This window comes from Prionailurus viverrinus, chromosome A1, assembly GCF_022837055.1.
Source record: "Prionailurus viverrinus isolate Anna chromosome A1, UM_Priviv_1.0, whole genome shotgun sequence".
Classification (NCBI taxonomy): domain Eukaryota; kingdom Metazoa; phylum Chordata; class Mammalia; order Carnivora; family Felidae; genus Prionailurus; species Prionailurus viverrinus.
In genome coordinates, this window is record NC_062561.1 from 178,299,748 (window position 1) to 178,320,591 (window position 20,844).

General features: G+C 46.7%; 1 protein-coding gene and 1 long non-coding RNA gene across 4 annotated transcripts in view; one reads left to right on the forward strand and one right to left on the reverse strand.

Moving 5' to 3' along the window:
* STK10 (serine/threonine kinase 10) overlaps positions 1–20,844 on the forward strand; it is a 116,824-nt gene that overhangs the window by 93,157 nt on the left and 2,823 nt on the right. For both annotated transcript variants that reach the window (XM_047861367.1, XM_047861376.1), the window contains exons 12-18: positions 96–275; positions 4,360–4,452; positions 7,253–7,382; positions 9,157–9,281; positions 10,274–10,462; positions 11,043–11,168; positions 13,858–13,971. In XM_047861367.1, coding sequence (XP_047717323.1) covers positions 96–275; positions 4,360–4,452; positions 7,253–7,382; positions 9,157–9,281; positions 10,274–10,462; positions 11,043–11,168; positions 13,858–13,971 — 957 coding nt within the window. The remainder of the gene's footprint in view (positions 1–95; positions 276–4,359; positions 4,453–7,252; positions 7,383–9,156; positions 9,282–10,273; positions 10,463–11,042; positions 11,169–13,857; positions 13,972–20,844) is intronic.
* LOC125167395 (uncharacterized) lies at positions 274–20,251 on the reverse strand. 2 transcript variants are annotated; one of them, XR_007152778.1, is made up of 5 exons: positions 19,749–20,251; positions 13,833–14,037; positions 12,520–12,586; positions 864–1,043; positions 274–526 (listed from the first exon to the last, which is right to left on the reverse strand). It is a non-coding gene; the product is annotated as an uncharacterized LOC125167395 (long non-coding RNA). The 2 variants fall into 2 exon arrangements; XR_007152777.1 differs by having other exon boundaries at positions 274–1,043.

Here is a 20,844-nt window from a genome sequence, read left to right on the forward strand (position 1 = left end):
CGGTCTGAAGATAAACTCTGGGCTCTCCCCATCTTGCATCCCATCTTCCTCCCAGGTATAAAGAGACCTTGCTCAGTTTCTCCTACTCCTTCCAGGCCAAGAAGAAGTTCTTTGACACGGAGCTGGAGAACCTGGAACGCCAGCAGAAGCAGCAGGTGGAGAAGATGGAGCAAGACCATGCCGTGCGCCGCCGGGAGGAGGCCAGGCGGATCCGCCTGGAGCAGGATCGGGACTATGCCAAGTTCCAGGAGCAGCTCAAACTGATGAAGAAGGAGGTGAATATGTGCTGGGCAGAGGCCAGGGGCTCTAGGATGCAAGCGATCGAAACCCCAGCTCAGTCCCACTTCAGCAACAGAGGAGACTCTGGGGAGCTCATGTATCTGAAAAGCTCACGTCCACGTGTTGGGATTCACGTGCTCCAGCTGCGTCATGAGGAGCTACTTCTCTGTCATTTGGGCTCTCCTTTCCTGTGTTGACTTGGCTCGCAGGCAGCTTCCTGTATGTCATCCCAGCTCAGCAACCCCAGCTGAAAGAGAGTAGGGGAGGAGGAAGGGCTGGCAGCCCAGGGGGATCTGAGATGCTTTCACCAGAGCAGGGGAACAGGTGCCGGGTGGCAAACACAATACATCTTCTGTGCCCTGCCCTCTCTTCTCCCAAAACAACAGTCCCCTAGTTGGGACCCATGTGGCTCTTCTCTTTTCTCTCCCAGCTGAAGAGGTGGGGGGGGGGGGGTAGGTGACAAAGAGGTAGATGGTCCTGAGACAAGGGGAGGGAGGTGAGTCTCCTAGCCTGCCCTGGGGAAGGGCATCTGGGTCCCAAAAAACAGCTCACACCTCCCTCTGTGGAGCCTGGGACATACTTACTAGGCCATTCCCAGTCTTCAGACAAACAGCTTCTAAGGGTGGTCCGTGGTGCTGCAGGCTTCAGAGCCCAGCTCCCAGACTGCAGTCTATGGGGGTGACATTTGTATCCAAGGGGCCTCAGGCAGCTGCAGGGGCTGGGCTGGAGCTGGAGCACAAAACTTAAGTGGGGGCGCCAAAAACCTTGGTAATCAAGACAAATAATATTGTAGCGTAGTGTTTTAACATCAAAATTATTCCAGAAAAGTCATGATGAACAGACTGTTGGCTATTTAAAGTCAGGATTCAACAGGGCCAGGTTTAGGGTAAGGCGGTGAGAATGAGTCCTGCAAGTATAGGGTGGATCCTGTCTGTATTTACAATTTTGATATTATGTTCGTGGCGGGAATTTTGATTTTTAAATTTTTATTTATTTTTAAAAAAATCTTTATTTTTGAGAGAGAGTGAGAGCACGTGCGCACGCAGGGGAGAGACGATCCGAAGCCGGCTCTGCGTTGACAGTAGATAGCCCGATGTAGGGCTTGAACTCATGAACCGTGAGATCATGATCTGAGCCAAAGTCAGATATTTAACTAACTGAGCCACCCAGGAGCTCCCGAATTTTGATTTTTTTTTTAAATGTAATTTTATCTTCATTACTGAGATTTTTGGTATTCCTTTTTATGTCCGCGGTGAGTGCCTCACTGGCCTTACCCTGGTCCTGGCTCTCCTGCTGGGGTACAGCGCTGACACTAAGCATACCCCCCAGCTCCAGGGCAAGTGCAGGGAGCACAGGCTTGGGAGTCAGGTCTGGTTCTGAGTCATGGCTCTGGATTACTAACTATTGAGCTTTGGACAAGTGATCTTCCTGAGCCCTAGTTACCTCCTATCAAAATGAGAGCTATTCAGCACCTGTTTTATTGACTGTCTACATGTATGGCCCTGTGCTAGGTGCTGGGGGTACTGAACAGAATAGATAGGGACTCTACCCTCAAGAAGCTGTTAATTGCCATGGAATCCAGAAGTTTTTGGCCATTTCTGATATTCATTAAAAATTTTATTTTTGAGAGGGAGAGAGAGAGCACAAGGGGGGAGGGAGGGGCAGAGGGGGGCGGAGAGAGAGAGAGAGAGAGAGAGAGAGAGAGAGAGAGAGAGAGAGAGAATATGCTAAGTAGGCTCTATGCTCAGTACGGAGTCCAACATGGTGCTTGATCCCATGACCCTGGGATCATGACCTAAGCCAAAACCAAGAGTCAGACGCTTAACCAACTGAGCCACCCAGGCGCCCCTGCTGTGCATTTTCCATTCCAGTCTCTTTCTCCCCAAAACACAAGTATTAGACCTTTGGTATTTTCCTGTAAGTCCCTAAACCTTTAGTTTTCATAATTTTTATTAGTCCTCAAATTCACGGGCTCTTCTGCCACCTCCACTCCACCCTGGGACCTTCCAGTGTTTTCTGTGTTTACTGTTAGATGCTGTATTGTTTGGTCCTAAGCTTTCTAATTGTCTCTGTTTTAGAGTTTGTATTTCTCTGTGGCAACATTCTCTCTCTCCATTAATCTCAAATATGTTTACCTTTACCTGACAGAGTGTGGTTATAATAGCTGCTTTATAGGTTTTGTCTGATAATTCCAGCATCTGTGCCATCTTGGAATTGGTATGTGATGATTTTTTTTCTTTGCAAATGGGTCACATTTCCTGATTCTTTGTACGTAGAGTAATTTTGGATCGTATCATTGACATTTTGAATGTTCTAGTCTGTGGACTCTGGGTCCTGTTACAGTCTGGAGAGTGTTGACATTTTTGTTTTAGCAGGCAGTTGATCTTGTTAGGTTCAGACCACAGGTTCTGTCCTGTCTTCTGTGGGTGGTGGCTCTGATCGTAGTATAGTTTTCAAAGCCCCTGTTGTACTGCTTTGGGTCTGTCTTGCTCCTGCTCGGCACGGGTGAACTTGAGACATGCGTGGGGTCATGCACAGAATTAGGGTTTCCCTCCTGCTGTCTTCTCTCTGGGATTCTTCCCACACTCTCTGACCCGCACAGGCCCCTCTTCCTGGTTCTCTGGCCAGAAACATGAAGTTTCTTACAGAGTCTTAGTTACCTTTCCCATTGCACTGCTGTGCAGGTCTGAGAGTACTGCAAAGCCAGGACAGCAAAAGGGAAAAAAAAAAAAACACAATTAGGAAACTCACTCCTGTGCTGGCCCCTCCTATAAGTTTTGACTCTTCTGATAGTCATCTGCTTTTGTTTACTTTCCAGAGTCCTCAGGTAGTTGTTTTTTGTATTTTATCCAGGGTTTTTCATTGTGATCAGCAGGACAGGGAGGCTGTTTTGGCTTACGCTGACCATGCCAGAAGAACTCCCCTGGAATGTTCTTTTGATCATGGACAGTATTTTTCCACCAGCTGCCCCTAAGAGCCTTCCATCAGTGAGTTTGGAGTGGTGTTTCAGGCACTGTAGAGGTGTGGGTTCCTCAGAACTCTCTGAGGAACTCTGGGTGCCTTGGAGAGAAATGTCATGAATCTCTTCTCCCTCTTCTGTTATAAAAGACAGAAACTGGGGGCACCTGGCTGGTTCATTCAGTAGAGTGTGCAGCTCTTGATCTTAGGGTTGTGAGATAGAACCCTACATTTGGTGTAGAGATTACTTACCAAAAAAAAAAAAACAACAACAAAGAAACCCATTTCCAGCTGGCTTGAGAACACTTACTGGCCCTGATCGGGAGGGCAGAAGTATCACCAGGAACCCTTCTTTTTCATGTTTTGGCATTGCTTCCCTGCATTCATCTTTGTCTCCGGCGGGCCCTTCCAGGGTGGCCCACCATGGCCTACATCCTAGTTTAGCAACCCCGGAGGACAGAGATCTGCTTTCCTCGATAGTTCCAGCACACATCCTAAAGCTCTCACTGGCCCAGCAAGGTGTCTGAACCAATCCCTGAGGCCAGGGCATGGAACATGTTGACCAACAGCCTGCATCATATGTGTGCCTGGCCTACAGCCAGATGGAGGTGGCCGGGGGCAGGGGGGGCGGGGGCGGGTATCAGCACCACCTGAACCTCAGGAACGGAGGAGATGTCACCCTTGAGGGGTGAGAAATATCTTAGATCATTATAAGGGTTTAACAGATTGACAGTTTGTGGGATTAATATTTCTTGGGGGTAGGTGATTACGAAGAAAATGTCTACAGAGGTTTCTGGGGGCACAGTATGAAGAAAGGTTGACAAAGTCTGCCCTCAAGGAAGGGGAGGTGATGCTCTCAGAAGGCCGCAGGATGTCAAGCAGCAAAAGCAGGACCTCTTCGCTCTGGGGGAGTCTGAAACCCAAGCCAGCAGCAGGCAGGAGTAGGCCAGAGAGGACTACCTGTCAGGGGCTTGGTGGAGAGCGGGGTGGGGGGCCAGTGTCTAGAAAGCTGCGCCTCGCCTTTGGCCTCCCTGGCCCAGGAGTTCTGGTGTTGTAGTCTTTCTTTTTAGGAAGTGTGAGGAGGGACGCTGACCCGGCTGCTGTCTTCTGTTTCTGGTACAGGTGAAGAACGAGGTGGAGAGGCTTCCGAGGCAGCAGCGGAAGGAGAGCATGAAGCAGAAAATGGAGGAGCACGCACAAAAGAAGCAGCTTCTCGTGAGTCCTTGCCCTCGGTCAGCGAGTCCCAGGTTGGAGGACCCGAGTGATGACCAGGTTCCTCCTCTGTCTCAAGTCCAGCCTATTTTGTTGGCACCTCCCTCACGCAGCCTTCCTTGATTGCTCTCGCTCCAGGTAGAAGTGAGCTCCCTGTCTCTGGACACCCCAGCCCTTTACATCCGTGTCTTAGGGTTGTTTGTAGGCCATGTCTCCTTGAATAACCCAGTACATCCACCTGCCCACTTGGCACCTTTTAGAATCTTAAGACAAACCCACGACCTCCCAGACCTGGTCCTGTTCTTGTATTCTGAGGGGGCACTGTCCTTCATCCTGCTGTCAGGCCAGAAACGTTATTTCTGACCGTTCCTTTCCTTCCAACCCTTTATCACCTCCTGAAGCATGGATTTTGTTTTTTTGTTTTTAAGCTCCAAACTGTCTCTGGATCTGCCAACTTTGTCAATATCTCTGTGACTCCATAGCGACTGTCATCTTTTGCCTGGACTACTGCAGTAGCCTCCCAGCTAGTCTCCCTGCTTCCTCTCTTGCTCTTCTGCAATTTTCTCTCCCACCAGCCAGTGTAATCAATATGAACTCCAGATCTCATCATGTCACCCTCCCCCTATAGCCTTGTGTCCTGAAAACCTTCAGGGGCTCCCACTTTGTGTATAAGATAAGACGAGCCTCCTCATGTGCTTGCAAGGCCCTGTCCGTCTGGCCCCTGCTAGCCTCTCCCCGCTCCACTCGATCCTCCCGGCCCCAGCCTCACTGGCCTTCTCCTTAGCCTTTGTCGGACCATGTGCTTGTTTTTTTCCTACTGGGGCGTCTGTACATTTTGCTGCCTCTGCCCTCAAATGCATAGAAAATTAGAGTCTACACTTAAAATGCTTTTGTATATTACCCAGTTTAGCGTTCATGGCTTATCAGGGTAGGTGCTATTTGTTTTTCCCTTTACAGAGAAAGAAAACAAGGCTTAGAGAGGTGACTTTGTAGAGTTAATGGTATGGGGCAAGGCTTGAAACTCAGTCTGGCTCCAGGCTTCATGTTCTCTCCAGGACACCATCATACTTTCCTACAACCTGTCCTTTGATGCTGTGATCAGAAAAAAAAATGCAGGGCTGGGAAGGGTGGGGGAGATAGGCCCCATCCCCACACAGGGAGAGCATATTGGGCCTTTAAGGGGGCCATTCTCACAAGGGCATCAAGAGCCTCAAAAATGTACACATTATTGGCCTGGATTTTTTTGCTTCTAGAGACTAATCCTAAGGATTAATCATCACAGAAGTTCACAAATATTTAGCTACCAGAGTATGAAGACATACTCCATCTAAAATAGAGACAACTTGGGGCACCTGGGGGGCTCAGTCAGTTAAGCATCCAACTCTTGATTTTGGCTCAGGTCATGATCTCACAGTTCATGAGTTTGAGCACCGCATCAGGGTCTGTGTGGCCAGCACAGAGCCTAATTGGGATTCCTCTCTCACTCTCTTCTCTGCCTCCTCCCCACTCTCTCACTCTCTCTTTCTCTGCAAATAAATAAATAAACATTAAAAAAAAAATAGAGACAACTTGGAAACAAATTATTAGGTATTGGGTGAGTAAGGTTAGGGTATACCTACCTGTGCCATGAAATGTTTTCAGCCTTTGATAGAAGATTACATTATCACATGGAAAGGTATTTTTAATTTTTAAAAATTATAGTAAGATAAGGCATAACGAATTTAGCACCTTAACCATTTTGAAGCATACAGTTCAGTAGTATTAGGTACATTCACACTGTTGTGCAAACCATCACCACTGTCCGTGTCCAGAACAGTTTATCTTGCAAAACTGAAACTCTACCCATTAGATAATAACACCCCATGCCCTTCCCCCAGTCCCTGGCAGCCACTATTCTATTCTCTGTCTCCACAAATCTGACTTCCTGTAAGTGGGATCATGTGGTATTTGTCCTTTTGTGTCTGATTTACTTGACATGTCTTTGAGATTCATCCATGTTGTGGCATATGTGGGAATTTTCAGGGAGGAGTAAGATTCCATTGTGCATATATGCCACATTTTGTTTATCCACTCCTCTGTCTGTAGGCACTTGAGTGCTTCCATCCCGTGGCTGTTGTGAATAATGCTGTTATGAACATGGGTGTACAAATCTCTAAGTCCTTTTAAATAATTTGTGAAATACAGATGCAAACATGTTTGTATAGATACACCAAAACCAGCTGCTGCTCCCAGGTGATAGGATTAGTGGGGATTTCTAGTTTCTGCTTACGTGTTCCCTAAAATTTTTAAATTTTAATTTTTTAAATCTGACTATGGAAAATTAAAAACATAGGCAGAAATAGGTATATTAGGAACCCTCACATACCTGTCACCTGTTACCTGGTCTCAGTAATTAGGAGCTCATGTCTACTCACTCCCCACCCTTCAGGGTTATTTGGAATCAAATCCCACGTATCGTATCCTTTCACCTGTCAGTGTCTTAGTATGCATCTCTAAAAGAACCCACAATACTATAAAGTCACCTAAGAATTTAAATATTTATCGTAACTGCTTCATGACATCCCATTTGCAGTTGAGTCATTAGTTACATTTCCATTTGTCTCATGAATTTTTTTTTTTAATCTGTTGTTTGAATCAGGGTCCACACGAAGCGCATATGCCACAGTTGGTGGACATGTCTCTAAGTCTCAGGTTTCCCCTGCGTATGTTTTCTTTGCCGATCACAGTGACTCCTCTGTAGTAAAAGTAGACGTTGAGGTGCCGGAACCGGTGCTAACGGTCTGTCCTCCTCTCTCCCGCCCAGGACCGGGACTTCCTGGCCAAGCAGAAGGAGGACCTGGAACTGGCGATGAAGAAGATCACTGCGGACAACAGGCGGGAGATCTGTGACAAGGAGCGCGAGTGTCTCACCAGGAAGCAGGAACTCCTTCGAGGTGGCTGCCAGAGAGTGGGCTGTGCTAGGAACTGCTAGGTTCTTCTCCATCCTAAAACCGAACAGCATCCTTCAGGGCGACACATGGGGAAAGCCTCCACTGCAGTCAGGACTGAGGCACAGAGCCGACATTATTTGACCTCTTTCCTAAGGTTGAGGAAGGAAGAAAGCCAGCAAGCCACGTAGAGTGGGTGGAAACTACAGGGTGGTGGGGAAAGTATCGTGCCCCTTATGACATCCATCACATGTGGAGTGACGGCTGTGCCAGGCTGTGTGCCAGTTTTCATGGCTCTCTCTCCTTGAATCTTCACCTTAACCCGATAAGTCGTTTTTGTAGACGAGGAAACAAAGGCTTGCAAGAGCCACTGTGCTTGGGCCGGGGTTGCTTGGCTAATGCGTGGTAGAATGAGCCTTGAACGTGGATCTCCTCTTGAAGCCGAGTTCCTGACTGCTCTGGTGTGCTCGTGCTCTGACGGGTTTGCGGGCTGGCAAGTCCTTCGAGCCCAAGACCTTCCAGAGACACTAGTGCAGGCCACTCCCGGAGGGAGGAGGGCAGAGGAACTCTAGGGTACGGAGAGAGGGCTTCTGTATCTGGATGGGGTCACTAGCAGGGGAGGTTCTGGGGTAGAGTTCTGAAGGGCAGCAGGGCTTAGGGTCTTTCTTTAGCCCCTTAGGTTTATCTTCTCTATGCCTAGCGGATGTTGGGTGCAGTTTTGTGGGGTGTGCAAAGCAGGTGGGCTCTGAATGGCCAAAAGTCTGCTGTTTGAGCTACACTTGAAACAGTTGGATGGGAGAAGTTCAGAGTTTGGCACCCGTGGGCTTCTGAGAGTCAACAGTCCAGCCTGCGGTAAAGACGTAAACAACATAGGGCCGGTTGTACAGGCGCCATCTCTGGCTTACTTACACAGCAGGTGCTGCGGCCAGGGCTGTGATGGCCGGTGCAGGCAAGCCTTGTAAACCCCTCAGTACTTGGTGTGGGGCAGCAAAATGGGGTCCTTAATGTTCTGACGTTCTGAAGAGCCACCGCGGTTTCAGGAAAGCCCTCATTTTCTTTTTTGGTCCCATGATGCCAGTAGGAACCACCCTACTTGTGGGACAGTGCTTTCGACTTTGATAGGAAGCCAAATCACTGTTCTGATGTACTGTGTGGGTAGTTAACCAGTTTTCATAGATCAGGAACGCAATGAAATGAAATGAACATTCATGTGGGTTGAGCACCACCCGCTCCGTGTCTTACAGGGCATGAAGTCTTTATCTGACGCCGGCTCCGTGCCTGTGGCTGAGCAGAAGGTCAATTAATAGACTTCTAGTGATAAAATGCCAGATGCTGTGTCTTAGTAATAATGTATACATAAGGGATGTACAGTGGCCAAGGAGGGTCTCGTCCATTCTTCAAAGGAGTAAATAGTGACAGGAGGCTGTTCCTGTCTTCTTCATGGGGTTTCGTGAGCCCTTCCCACTGGCCCATTAGGAAAGCAGCAGTGCACTGTGAGCTGAACATAATGGTCTCCCAAGACCATTTCTGCCTCCACGGAATGGTTGCACACGTTTGGTAGAGGTGGAAGTGGAGGCCTGGAGAGGATTTGTTACCCGTCCCAAACCCCAGTGAAGGAGCTGGGTTCTAGCCTCGGTCTCTGGTTTCTCTGGTTCCTGGCTCCATTCGCTTCCTGGCGTACCAGGCTCCTGGGAGCTAACATCTGAGGCAGGAGAGGGCAGGGCAGCGCTCAGTGGCGCTCTGGCCATTAGCATCTCACCAGGCCTCATGTCGTCCACAGACCGGGAGGCAGCCCTGTGGGAAATGGAGGAGCATCACCTACAGGAGAGGCACCAGCTGGTGAAGCAGCAGCTCAAAGACCAGTACTTCCTCCAGAGGCATGAGCTGGTGCGCAAGCATGAGAAGGTGAGGTCCCGACTTGGGCGGGGCATGGGGCTGCCACCGGAAGCTCTGGGAGGGCCAAGTGGGGCACCACTTGGGTACCATCTGTGCTCCCAAGAGGAGGCAGGCGTTGGTCATGGTAAGGCCCTGGGAGGTTCTGTGAGATGTCCTTCCTCTGATGAAAGGGCCAGGAATGGGGGAAGCCCTGCAGGGAAGCAGATGGCAGCTCCCTCACTGACTTAGACACCTTAGTGTGTGCCTTTCACTTTTTTCCTCTTCTCCGTGACCTTTCCATTTTCCCCTAATCTCTCTCTTTCGCATGCATTCCCTCGGAATACTTTTAAGTCTCAATCACCACCTCTGCCAGGAAGCCTTCCTTATCTCCCTCAGACCAGGCAAGGGCCCCTGCTTTGTGTGGCCAGAGCACTCTCTTACTTCTATGTAATTGTCTTGATTTGGTCCCCTTAGTGGGAGCAGGGACAAACTGAGATCTGGATGCACAATTAGTGGATAATTACAATTCCTAATCTAAATGCAATGATGGACAAACAGCTTTGGGCTGTGGCGGCTCTGAATAAGGGTGCTCAACCTGGCTTGGAAGTCAGGGGAGGCTCCCTGGAGGAGGTGATACCCGTGCCAAGTTTTGAAATACAAATAGGTGTTAGGTGAAGGAAAAACTCAAATTTATCATGACTTTTAAAAGTATGAACTGACATCTGCCATCAGTAGTGTACGTCTTGCTTTGAGGTATTAGCTTTAATGACATGCCAACCATTGATTAGATGCAAAGGCATTTAGAAGGTAAAAATCCAAAGCGTTACTAACAAAAAGTAACATTTTCTGTTCTCACTTAAAAAATTAACAGTAGAGGTAAAATGATGCCAGACTTGCTCTGCTGAGCATTCAGGGCCACGTGTGTCCTGGGCTCCCGAGCGGAGGGTGGCTGCCTTTGGCCTCTGATCACACCCCCGGCCCAGAGCACACCTGACCTCAGCCCCGGCTGGCTGTGCCCCCAGGAGCGGGAGCAGATGCAACGCTACAACCAGCGCATGGTGGAGCAGCTGAAGGTGCGGCAGCAGCAGGAGAAAGCACGGCTGCCCAAGATTCAGAGGAGCGAGGGCAAGACACGCATGGCCATGTACAAGAAGAGCCTCCACATCAATGGTGCAGGCAGTGCCTCTGAGCAGCGCGAGAAGATCAAGCAGGTGGGGGCTCTGTGTGTGTACTGCAGTGGGGACAGATGCCGGTTTGGTGGGGCCTGAACTTTATGTGGCTTGGGGAATAGAAATACAAGCTGCAGTACGGGGTCTTGGAAGGGGGTTGTTGGTCATAGCCTGGAAGCCTCACAAGCTCCACGGCGAATGTCCCTCCGTGGACAGAGGGGGAAGCTTGGTGTTGCTTTCTCATGCACGGTTCCCTTTCACACTGTGGTGCTTCGATCCTGTGGCTTCCTCTGCTGGTAAACCCCTTCTTCTCATCCACCAAGACCCCACTTGCATGTCACCCATTCGTCTTGGGGACATGGTGCTGGTGGCCCTGGGCTCCCGTGATTCCTGTGTGGTAACGCACGTTGTCTTAGCACGTGGCACAGCACAACGTTGTGTCCCCACCAGCCTGGGTCTCCGCTCAGGAAGAGAGCATGGCCTGAATGGTGTAGGGCACTAGGGCTGTGCACACACCAGCCCCTCTGATGGGGCTTTCTGGAATGGGGTGGGGGTAGAGGCTCCCCCCACCCCCCTGCCAGGCCTGTGACCCTCTGAGGCACCCACCCTCCCTCTGTTCCAGTTCTCCCAGCAAGAGGAGAAAAGGCAGAAGTCGGAGCGGCTACAGCAGCAGCAAAAGCATGAGAACCAGATGCGGGACATGGTGGCACAGTGTGACAGCAACATGAGCGAGCTGCAGCAGCTGCAGGTACAGGCCTCCCCGCCCCCCTTCTCGCATCGCCTCTGTTCCCGGGACCACAGACTCTACAGTAGGGAAGGACTCTCGTCAGACAAGCCCGGGCTAAAACGGTTCAATCCTGCCATGTCATGCTGGCCAGATCCATCATCTTCCAAGCCATAGTTCCTGCATCCATAAAATGGGGATGGGGTAGGGGGTGAGAATTCCTGTTTGGTAGGACTGAGCTGAAAGTGCCGTGCCTGGGGCCTGGCAATGGCCTGTGCTGGGCTTCTGGTTCATCACTGTGTCTTGGGACAAGGTGTCCAAGTTACTCCAATACCAAAACCGGACATTACAAGTAAGGAAGATGGCAAACAATGCCTCAACGAGATATTATTAGCAAATTGACTTCAACAATGTATAGAAAGAATTATACACCATGACCAAGTAGGCTTTATCCCAGGCTGGCTCAACATTCAAAAATCAGTGCAATCCACAACATAACAGGCTAAAGAAAAATCACATGATCACAGCAACAGATGCAGAAAAAGCATTTGACAAAATCCAGCACTCATTCACAACAACACTCTCAGTAAAAACAGGAGTAGAGAGGAACTTCCCTAACTTGATAAAACCTGCAGCTGATATCATCCTTAACGGTGAGAAGCGCAAAGCTTTCCCACTGAGATCAGGGAAGGCTGTTTTGGTGTTGCCAGCCTCTTGGTGACCCCTTTCCCTCGGGAGATCCTGGCCTCTTCCAGTTTCCTGACTCCTGAGCTTGTCCCTGCCTGAGGGGCGCCACCCCAGGAGCCGGTACTTGGAGCTTCCTTGCAGCGAGCAAGGCATTGTCATGCCTGAGGGATGGGCAGACTCAAACCCCTGTGACTTCAGGAAATTGCTCAGGCTTTTGCACCCATTTGGCAATTTCTGGAGACGCAAGGAGGCATGGAGGAAACGTGACAGGCATTGAAGCCTGTCAGGTAGGGACTCTTGTCATTTGTCACTGTAAATTTTAGCCAACTCCCTCAGCTTCTGCATCTGCTCATGGGGTGACTGGGAGGATTAACTGAGAGAACCCACAGAAAGTGCCAGGAGCCCAGCTTCTGGCAGGTCAAAGGTATTCCGTGCTGTAGTATTATTTCTAACTAAACTGATTTCTAAACTCTCGGGAGCCTTGAGTTGAAATCCAAAATGAAAATCCCCCCAAGGTGTCCCACTCTTCCAACCCCAAACGATTGAGGTATCTGGATGGAGACCCTTTCCTCTTGCTTTATAAATGCCTTATAAACCACAAGATGGATTCTCTGTGAGGATCAACAGGGACTGATCACTTCTGCCTTGCGAGAAATTCCAGGTAAATTTTGTGAGGCGGATGACTTACCTCAGAGAATAATAAAGTTGGGAGTGTCTCTGTCAGGTCCATGTCTTCATCTTTACACAAATCTCTCCTGAGGAAATGATACATAATACAGAAAATTACATATATAATTTATATAAATATTTATACATACAGATTATCTTAGCTCTGACTGCCATAACAAAATACCAGTCTGGCGGCTTAAACAACAGTTTCGTTTCTCATAATTTTGGAACCTGGAAATCTAAAATCAGGTTGTCATTGCGGTTGGATTCTGGCTTGCAGATGGCTGCCTTCTTGCTGTGTCCTCACATGGCACAGAGAAAGAGAAAGCAACCTTCCCAGTGTCTCTTGTAAGGACACTAATCCCATCATAAGGGCCCCACTCCCAGGACCTTATCTAAATTTAATTATCCCTGGGGCGCTTGGGTGGCCCAGTTGGTTGAACGTCTGACTTCACCTCAGGTCATGATCTCACAGTGCGTGAGTTCCAGCTCTGTGTGGGGCTCGCTGTTGTCAGCGCAGAGCCCTCTTCAGATCCTCTGTCCCCTTCCCTCTCTGCCCCATTCATGCTCTCTCTCAAAAATGAATAAACATTAAAAAAGAAATAAATGTAATTATCTCCTTAAGGTCCCACCTCCAAATACCACCACACTGGGGATTAGGGCTTCAACATATGAACCTTGGGGGGACACGATTCAGTCCATAGCACAAATGGTTAATACAATGCTATTTAACATAGTGAAAATTAAAAGCAACCTAAGTGACCAAAAATGGAGGAATATTTAAGTAGATTTGATGAATCTATGCTGTGGGATACTCTGTAGGCATTAAAATTTTCATTAAAAACAATGAAAAATGTTAATTCTTTAGAAGTTAATTAATGTTTACATTATAATGTTAAGGGTGGTGGGAAAGCAGGTTTCAGAATTGTATATAGAGGGTGAGCTAAACAACATTTAGGACAGAGGCTGCCAGAAAATCACATTTTTGCAGTGGCTGCCTCTAGTGGTGGTAGGACACATTTTTATTTATTATTAATAGTTTCACTGTTTTGTTAAAATGACATATATATTCATATTGAAAAATTCAAACAATGCAAAATAGCACAAAGAAGTAAAGTGCAAATTACTGCAGATCCCACTACACAATAAGAACTATTAACATGAATATTCTGAAATGTTCCTCCAGGCATCTCTTGGTATGTATTTATACGCATAGAGTTTCCTATAAATTACAATCAAAGAGAAGAAATAATAATCATGCTGGTGCCATCACTGGCTACAGCACGAGGTATGTTTCAGCCTTCTGCACCTCTGCCTTCTAAGTTTTCTTACCTGTTCTGCCTGGAATTTGTTCCAGAATGAAAAGTGTCACCTCCTGGTAGAACATGAAACCCAGAAGCTGAAGGCCCTAGATGAGAGCCATAATCAGAACTTGAAGGAATGGCGGGATAAGCTTCGGCCACGCAAAAAGGTAACCACGTCTGGGCTCGTGGGCTCAACAGTAGGCTTTTCTCCATCTTGAGCCACAGGCGTCTGCCTAGGATGTGAATATAGATAAGATACAGATTTACTTTAGGAAGTTGGTTCATATGATTGTGGAGGGCTAGTAAGTCTGAAATCTGCAGGGCAGGTTGTAGCCTGGAGATCCAGGAAAGAGTTGATGTTGCAGTTTTGAGGCCCACCCATGTTAGGGAGGGTAATCTGCTTTACTCAAAGTCTACTGAGTTAAATTTTAATCACATCTAAAAATTCCTTCACAGTGACATCTTGATGGGTGTTTGACCAAACAACTGGGTACCATGTCTTGCCAGGTTGACACATAAAATTAACCATCACAGGGCCTCAGTGTGGTCATTTGTAAAGTGGAGATGTGAATATTGTACCGTGTGATGCAAAAAGTCATCAGCCTGTAGTGCAGACCAAGGACATACTCATTTCCTTCCGCCCCTAAGCTCTCTGAGGAGAGAGCTGCCTTAATTACCCTTGATCACATGTCTTGAAGCCCTGAGGTTTGTTCTGCCATCATACATCAGCTCTGCTTGCTTTCACTGTGGTCTGGACAAGAGGCAGCTGCCCACCTCAGCTAAGTAATGGCCTTGGAAGTCCTTGAATTGAGGCTTCCCTAACCTGTGCTAATGGAGCTTTATGGCTGGCAGCTGGCCAGGGTCCTGGACCTTCCCGGCAGCAGGCCCATGTTCGTCATTTTCTGTAATCATGGCCTGTTGGGCCTTTTGATACTTGACACTCAAATCAATAATGCTCCTGCTGACATCGGTTGACTCTGGTATCAGGAAACAAACGTTCACCTGGTTCTCTTACCTGGTGGTTCTATACCCTTGGCACATCCTGAGAGAGTTTGAAGATGAATGGTCACGTTGCCTCTAGCAACTGTCTCCTATTTCAGGGGCACCTGGGTTTGGGGGAGGTACTGTGGTGTATGTCTGGGGAGCTGGCATTGGATTTTGCCTCTGGGGGCTGCTGTTTCGCAGAGTTCTTTGTAGAATTGTATGTCATTAGCTACCTGGGTTACTGCTGCAACACTTAACCAGAGGTGATAGAAATGTTCTTTCACACTCGTGTTACAGTCAGCAATCTTGAGCTATACAGGGGAAGAGAGATGACTGTACACTGTGGAATATTTTTAGAAAACTTCAGACTTAATTCTTTCAAGTAAGTATAGAGTATCTGGTAGCATCCATAAAGTGTTGCTTGGGTCACGGCTGACACAGAATGTGGCCTCAGACCAGTCCTCCCTTCGCAATCTTTGCTTTTTAGGACTGTAAAATGTAGATAGAACATTTCTTCCCTTAAAGCATGTGTTAGTAAACTGTTGTCCATGGGCAAATCTGGCCTACCATCTGTATTTGTAAATAAAATTTTATTGGAACACAGCCATGCTCGTTCATTTACACATTGTCAGTGGCCGAGTTTGAAGTACAACGGCAGTTCGAGTAGTTGTGACAGAGACTTCACAGCCTGCAAAGCTGAAAATATTTATAATCTGGCCCTTTACAGAAAAAAGATTAGACTCCTGCCTTAGGTTATATACATGAATATATATGGTAGGTAGAAGAGAGTAGCGCTTAAGAGCACAGGTTTTGGATGAAGTCCTGGCTCCCCTATTACTAGCTATGAAACGCGGGGCAAGTTACTAAAGCTCTCTGTTCAAAAAGTGGTAGCCGTTATAATTGTTATTCTTTAGCAGAGGTCACAGACTGATTATCCATGGGCTGAAATTGGCGCACAGGCATTAGGTTTGGCCAACATATAGAAATTTCAAAATTTTTGTACAGGCATACTTTGTTTTATGGCGCTTCACAGATAATTGCATTTTTTTTCCTCCCTCCAAAATGAAAGTTTGTGGCAGCCCATGGTGAGTAAGTCTACCAGTGTCCTTTTTCCAACAGCATTTGCTCACTCCATGTCTCTGTGTGTCTCTTTTGATAATTCTTGCAATATTTTAAACCTTTTCATTATTTTGTTATGGTAATCTGTGATCAGTGATCTTTGATGTTACTGTCATAATTGTTTTGTGACCACAAAAGATGGTGAACTGACATCAGGCACAGCAACATTTTCCTAGCTATGTCTTCTAAGGCAAGGGAAGCAAAAGCAAAAATAAACTATTGAGGCTACTCCAAACTCCACAAAGTTTTTTGCATAGCGAATGAAGGAAACCGTCAACAAGATGAAAAGGCAACCTACTGAATGGGAAAAAAATGTTTGCAAATGATGTATCCAATAGGGGGTTGATATCCAAAATACATAAAGAACTTAATACCACCCCCCCCCCCCAATAATCTGATTAAAAATGGACAGTTTTCCAAAGACCTATATTTGACCAACCATACATGAAGAGATGCTCAACATCACCAATCCTCAGGGAGCTACAAATCAAAACCACAAACAGATATTACCTTATACCTATCAGAAGGGCTAGGTATCAAAAAGAGCAGAAATTAACAAGTGTTGGCAGGGATGCAGAGGAAAAAGAACTTTTGTGCACTGTTGGTGGGAATGTAAATCAGTGCAGCCACTGTGGGAAACAGTATGGAGGGTCCTTAAAAAATTAAAAACAGAGGGGCACCTGGGTGGCTCAGTCGGTTGACCGTCTGACTTTGACTCAGGTCATGATCTCGCGGTTCGTGGGTTCCAGCCCCACGTCGGGCTCTGGGCTGACAGCTCGGCGCCTGGAGCCTGCTTCCGATCCTGTGTCTCCCTCTCTCTGCCCCTCCCCACTCATGCTCTGTTTCTCTCTCTGTCAAAAATAAATAAACTTTAAAATATATACATATTTTAAAAAATTAAAACTAGAAATACCATATGATCCAGTAATTCCACTACTGGATATTTGGAAAACAAAACAAAAACATTAATTTGAAAAGCTATATGCACTCCTGTTTACTGCAGCATTATATATAATGGCCAAGATAGGGAAGTAACCCAAGTGTCCATCACTAGATGACTGCATGTATAACACACACACACACACAATGGAGTATTAGTCCTAAAAAAACAAGATTTTGCCATTTTGGACAGCATGGATGGATCTAGAGGGTATTATGCTAAGTGAAATAGGCCAGACACAGAAAGACAAGTGCCATATGTTTCATTTATATGTGGAATCTAAACAAAGCAAAGTAAACAAAAAGCAGGAACAAAACCCGTGAATACAGAGAACTGATAGGAGGGGATGGGATACAAATTACAGCGTTGGGAATATAGTCAACGGTAACAGCATTATATGGTGACAGATGGCAGCTACCCTTGTGAGCCCAGCCTAGTGTACAGAGTTGTCACATCACTATGTTGTACACCTCACACTAATGTAACCTTGTGTGTCAACTATACTTCAACAGAAACAATAAAAATGCATTTTATGGGGAAAAAAGATGGTGAACTGTTGTGTATTCTGACTATTCCACTGACTGACCATTCCTCTGGCTCTCTTCCTTTCTGCTCAGGCCTCATTCCATGAGACACGGTATTAGTGAAATTAATGAGGCCAGTGAATAACCCTACAGTGGCCTCAAAGTGGTCAAGTGAGAGGAAGGGTTGCATGTCTCTCGCTTTAAAAAATTTTTTTTTTCTTTCAACGTTTTTATTTATTTTTGGGACAGAGAGAAACAGAGCATGAATGGGGGAGGGGCAGAGAGAGAGGGAGACACAGAATGGGAAACAGGCTCCAGGCTCTGAGCCATCAGCCCAGAGCCTGACGCGGGGCTCAAACTCACGGACCGCGAGATCGTGACCTGGCTGAAGTCGGACGCTTAACCGACTGCGCCACCCAGGCGCCCCTTTCGCTTTAAATCAAAAGCTAGACATGATCGAGCTTAGTGAGGAAGGCACGCTGAGACTTGAGATACTGTCCTTCCCCACCAAACAGCTACAGTCGAGCTGTGAATGCAAAGGAGAATTTTTTAATTAAAAGTACTACTTCAATGGATACACGGATGATAAGAAAGCTAAACAGCCTTACTGCTGAAAGGGAGAAAATTTTTATGATCTAGGTAGAAGATCAAACCAGCCACGAATTCCCTTAAGCTAGGCCTAATCCAGAGCAAGGCCCTAACCTGTCTTCGGGGCTATGAAGGCTGAGGTGAGAAAGCTGCAGAATGAAAGTCTGAAGCTAGTAGAGGTTGGTTCATGAGGTTTAACGAAAGACGCTGTCTCCAGAACGTCAAAGTGCAAGGTGAAGCAGCTAGTGTTGATGTAGAAGCTGCAGCACGTTATCCAGGAGATGCAGCAAAGGGAATTCGTGAAGTTGGCTACACTAGACAACAGATTTTCAATATAGATGAAACAGCCTTATGTCAGGAGAAGACTTAGAGCTGGAGAGGAACAGTCCATGCTGGGCTTCAGAGCTTCAAAGGACAGGCTGATTCTCTCTTGTCAGGGGCTAGTGCGGCTATTGACTTTAAGTGGAAGCCAGTGCTCATTTGCCATTCTGAAAATCATAGGGCCTTTTAGAATTATGCTCTATCCTGCCTGTGTTGTATAAATGGAACGGCAAAGCCTCGATGATAGCACATCTGTTTACGACATGGTTTACTGAGTATTTCAAACCCGCTGTTGATATCTTCTGCTCATTGGCAGTGTGCCTGGTCACCCAACAGCTCTGATGGAGATGTACAACAAGATTATTATTTTTTTAAAAAAAGATGAATGTTGTTTTCATGCTTGGTAACACAATATCTATTCTGCAGCCCGTGGTCAAGGAGTAGCTTTGACTTTCCAGTGTCATTATTTAAGAAATACAATTTCGTGAGGCTATAGCTACCATAGGTAGTGATTCCTCTCGTGGATCTGGGCAAAGTAAGCTAAAAACCTTCTGGAAAGGATTCACCATTCTAGATGCCATTAAGTACATTCGTGATTCATGGAGGGGGTCAAAATATCAACATGAACAGGGCTTTGGAAGAAGTGGGTGGCTTTGAGGGGTTCAGGGCTTCAGTGGAGACAGTAACTGTGATGTGGTGGAAATGGCAAGAGAACTGGATTAGAAGTGGAGCCTGAAGATGTGGTGGACTTGCTATCGTCTCAGGGTAAAACTTGAACAGAGGACGAACTGCTGATGATGGATGAGCAAAGAAAACGGTTTCTGGAGGTGACATCTACTCCTGGTGAAGACTGTTGAAATGCCAAGAAAGGATTTCGAATATCTCATGAAGTTAGTTGATAAGGCAGAGGCAGGGTTTGAGAGGACTGACTCAAGTTTTGGAAGAAGTTCTACTGTGGGTAAAATGCTGTCAAACAGCATCACAGGCTACAGAGAAATTGTGAAAGGAATGGTCCATCAATGTGGCAGACTTCATCATTGTCTTATTTTAAGGAATTGTATGTGAACTATACCTCAGTAGTAAAAATTAAGAAATAACTACAGTTACCCTGGTGAGCATAGCATAATGTACAAAACTGTCGTCACTATGTTGCACACCCAAAACATAACATTATATGTCAATAAAAAAATTGCCACAGCCACACCGTCAGCAGTCACCTCGTTCAATCAGCAGCCATCGACACTGAGGCAAGACACTCCACGAGCAAAAACGTCATGAACTGCTGAAAGCTCAGATGACGTTTAGCACTTTTTAGCAATAAAGTATGTGCTCATTATGGTACATACATTTTTTTTAGACACGGCTATTACACACTTAGACCACAGTGTACTATAAACATAACTTTTTATAAACAACTTTCATATGCATTAGGAAATCAGAAAATTCATTTGTGTATCATGATACTCACTTTATTGCAGCAGTCTGGTACCAAACCCACAGTATCTCCGAGGGAATGCCTGTGTAAGGGAATTTTTCATAAGAATCTGGGTTTCCAGTTTCTTTTGTGAATCCAGGAGCTCTGGCCACACTGGGCTCTTTGTACCACGTGACAGACATCAGCTGGAGCTGAAAAGAAACCACCGTCTTCAGACACAGTGTGTGCTCTTCACCTCACCACAGTCCTCCTCACTCCCTATTGCCTCACACCCAGCTCTCTTTCTTCATTCAGTTCATCTGGCTGGCTCCCATAGGCACTGGATTTCGTAACTTGTTACAAGAGCTTACACAGTACCACTTATATCTTATATATAATGTTTGCTTACCACAAACACTTTTAACACTAATATATCCGGGGGCACCTGGGTGGCTCAGTCAGTTAAACGTCCAACTTCATCTCGGGCCATGATCTCATGGCTCGTGAGTCTGAGCCCCATATTGGACTCTCTGCTGTCAGCACAGAGCCTGCTTCAGATCCTCTGTCCCCACCTCTCTCTCCACCCCCCCTCCCCTGCTGCTTCTTTCTCTCTCTCTCTCAAAATAAAAATTAAAAACTTAAAAAATGTATTTATTTTTTTTAAGATTAAAAAAATGTTTAACGTTTATTCATATTTTAAGAGACAGAGCAGGGCATAAGTGGGGGAGGGGCAGAGAGAGAGGGAGACACAGAATCTGAAACAGGCTCCAGGCTCTGAGCTGTCAGCACAAAGCCTGATGCGGGGCTTAAACTCACAGACCGTGAGCTCATGACCTGAGCTGAAGTCGGATGCTCAACCCACTGAGCCACCCAAGTGCCCCTAAAAAACATAATTAAAAAAATGCTAATACATCTGGCAAAGGAGAACTTCAACCAAGACACTAGACACTTGCTCTGAGTTACCAAATGGGCTTTTACAACACAGAGAACCCGTCGTACTGCAGGTTTTCAGAATCACAGTGTCAGGGGATGGTGGGAAGGCACATGATTTTTGAAGACAACTCCCTAGGTGATTTCTGTGGGGCAGTATCCTCATTAGGAACACAATGTACTTGGATATTCTGGCCCTGTCCTCCCACCTCCCCCCAAT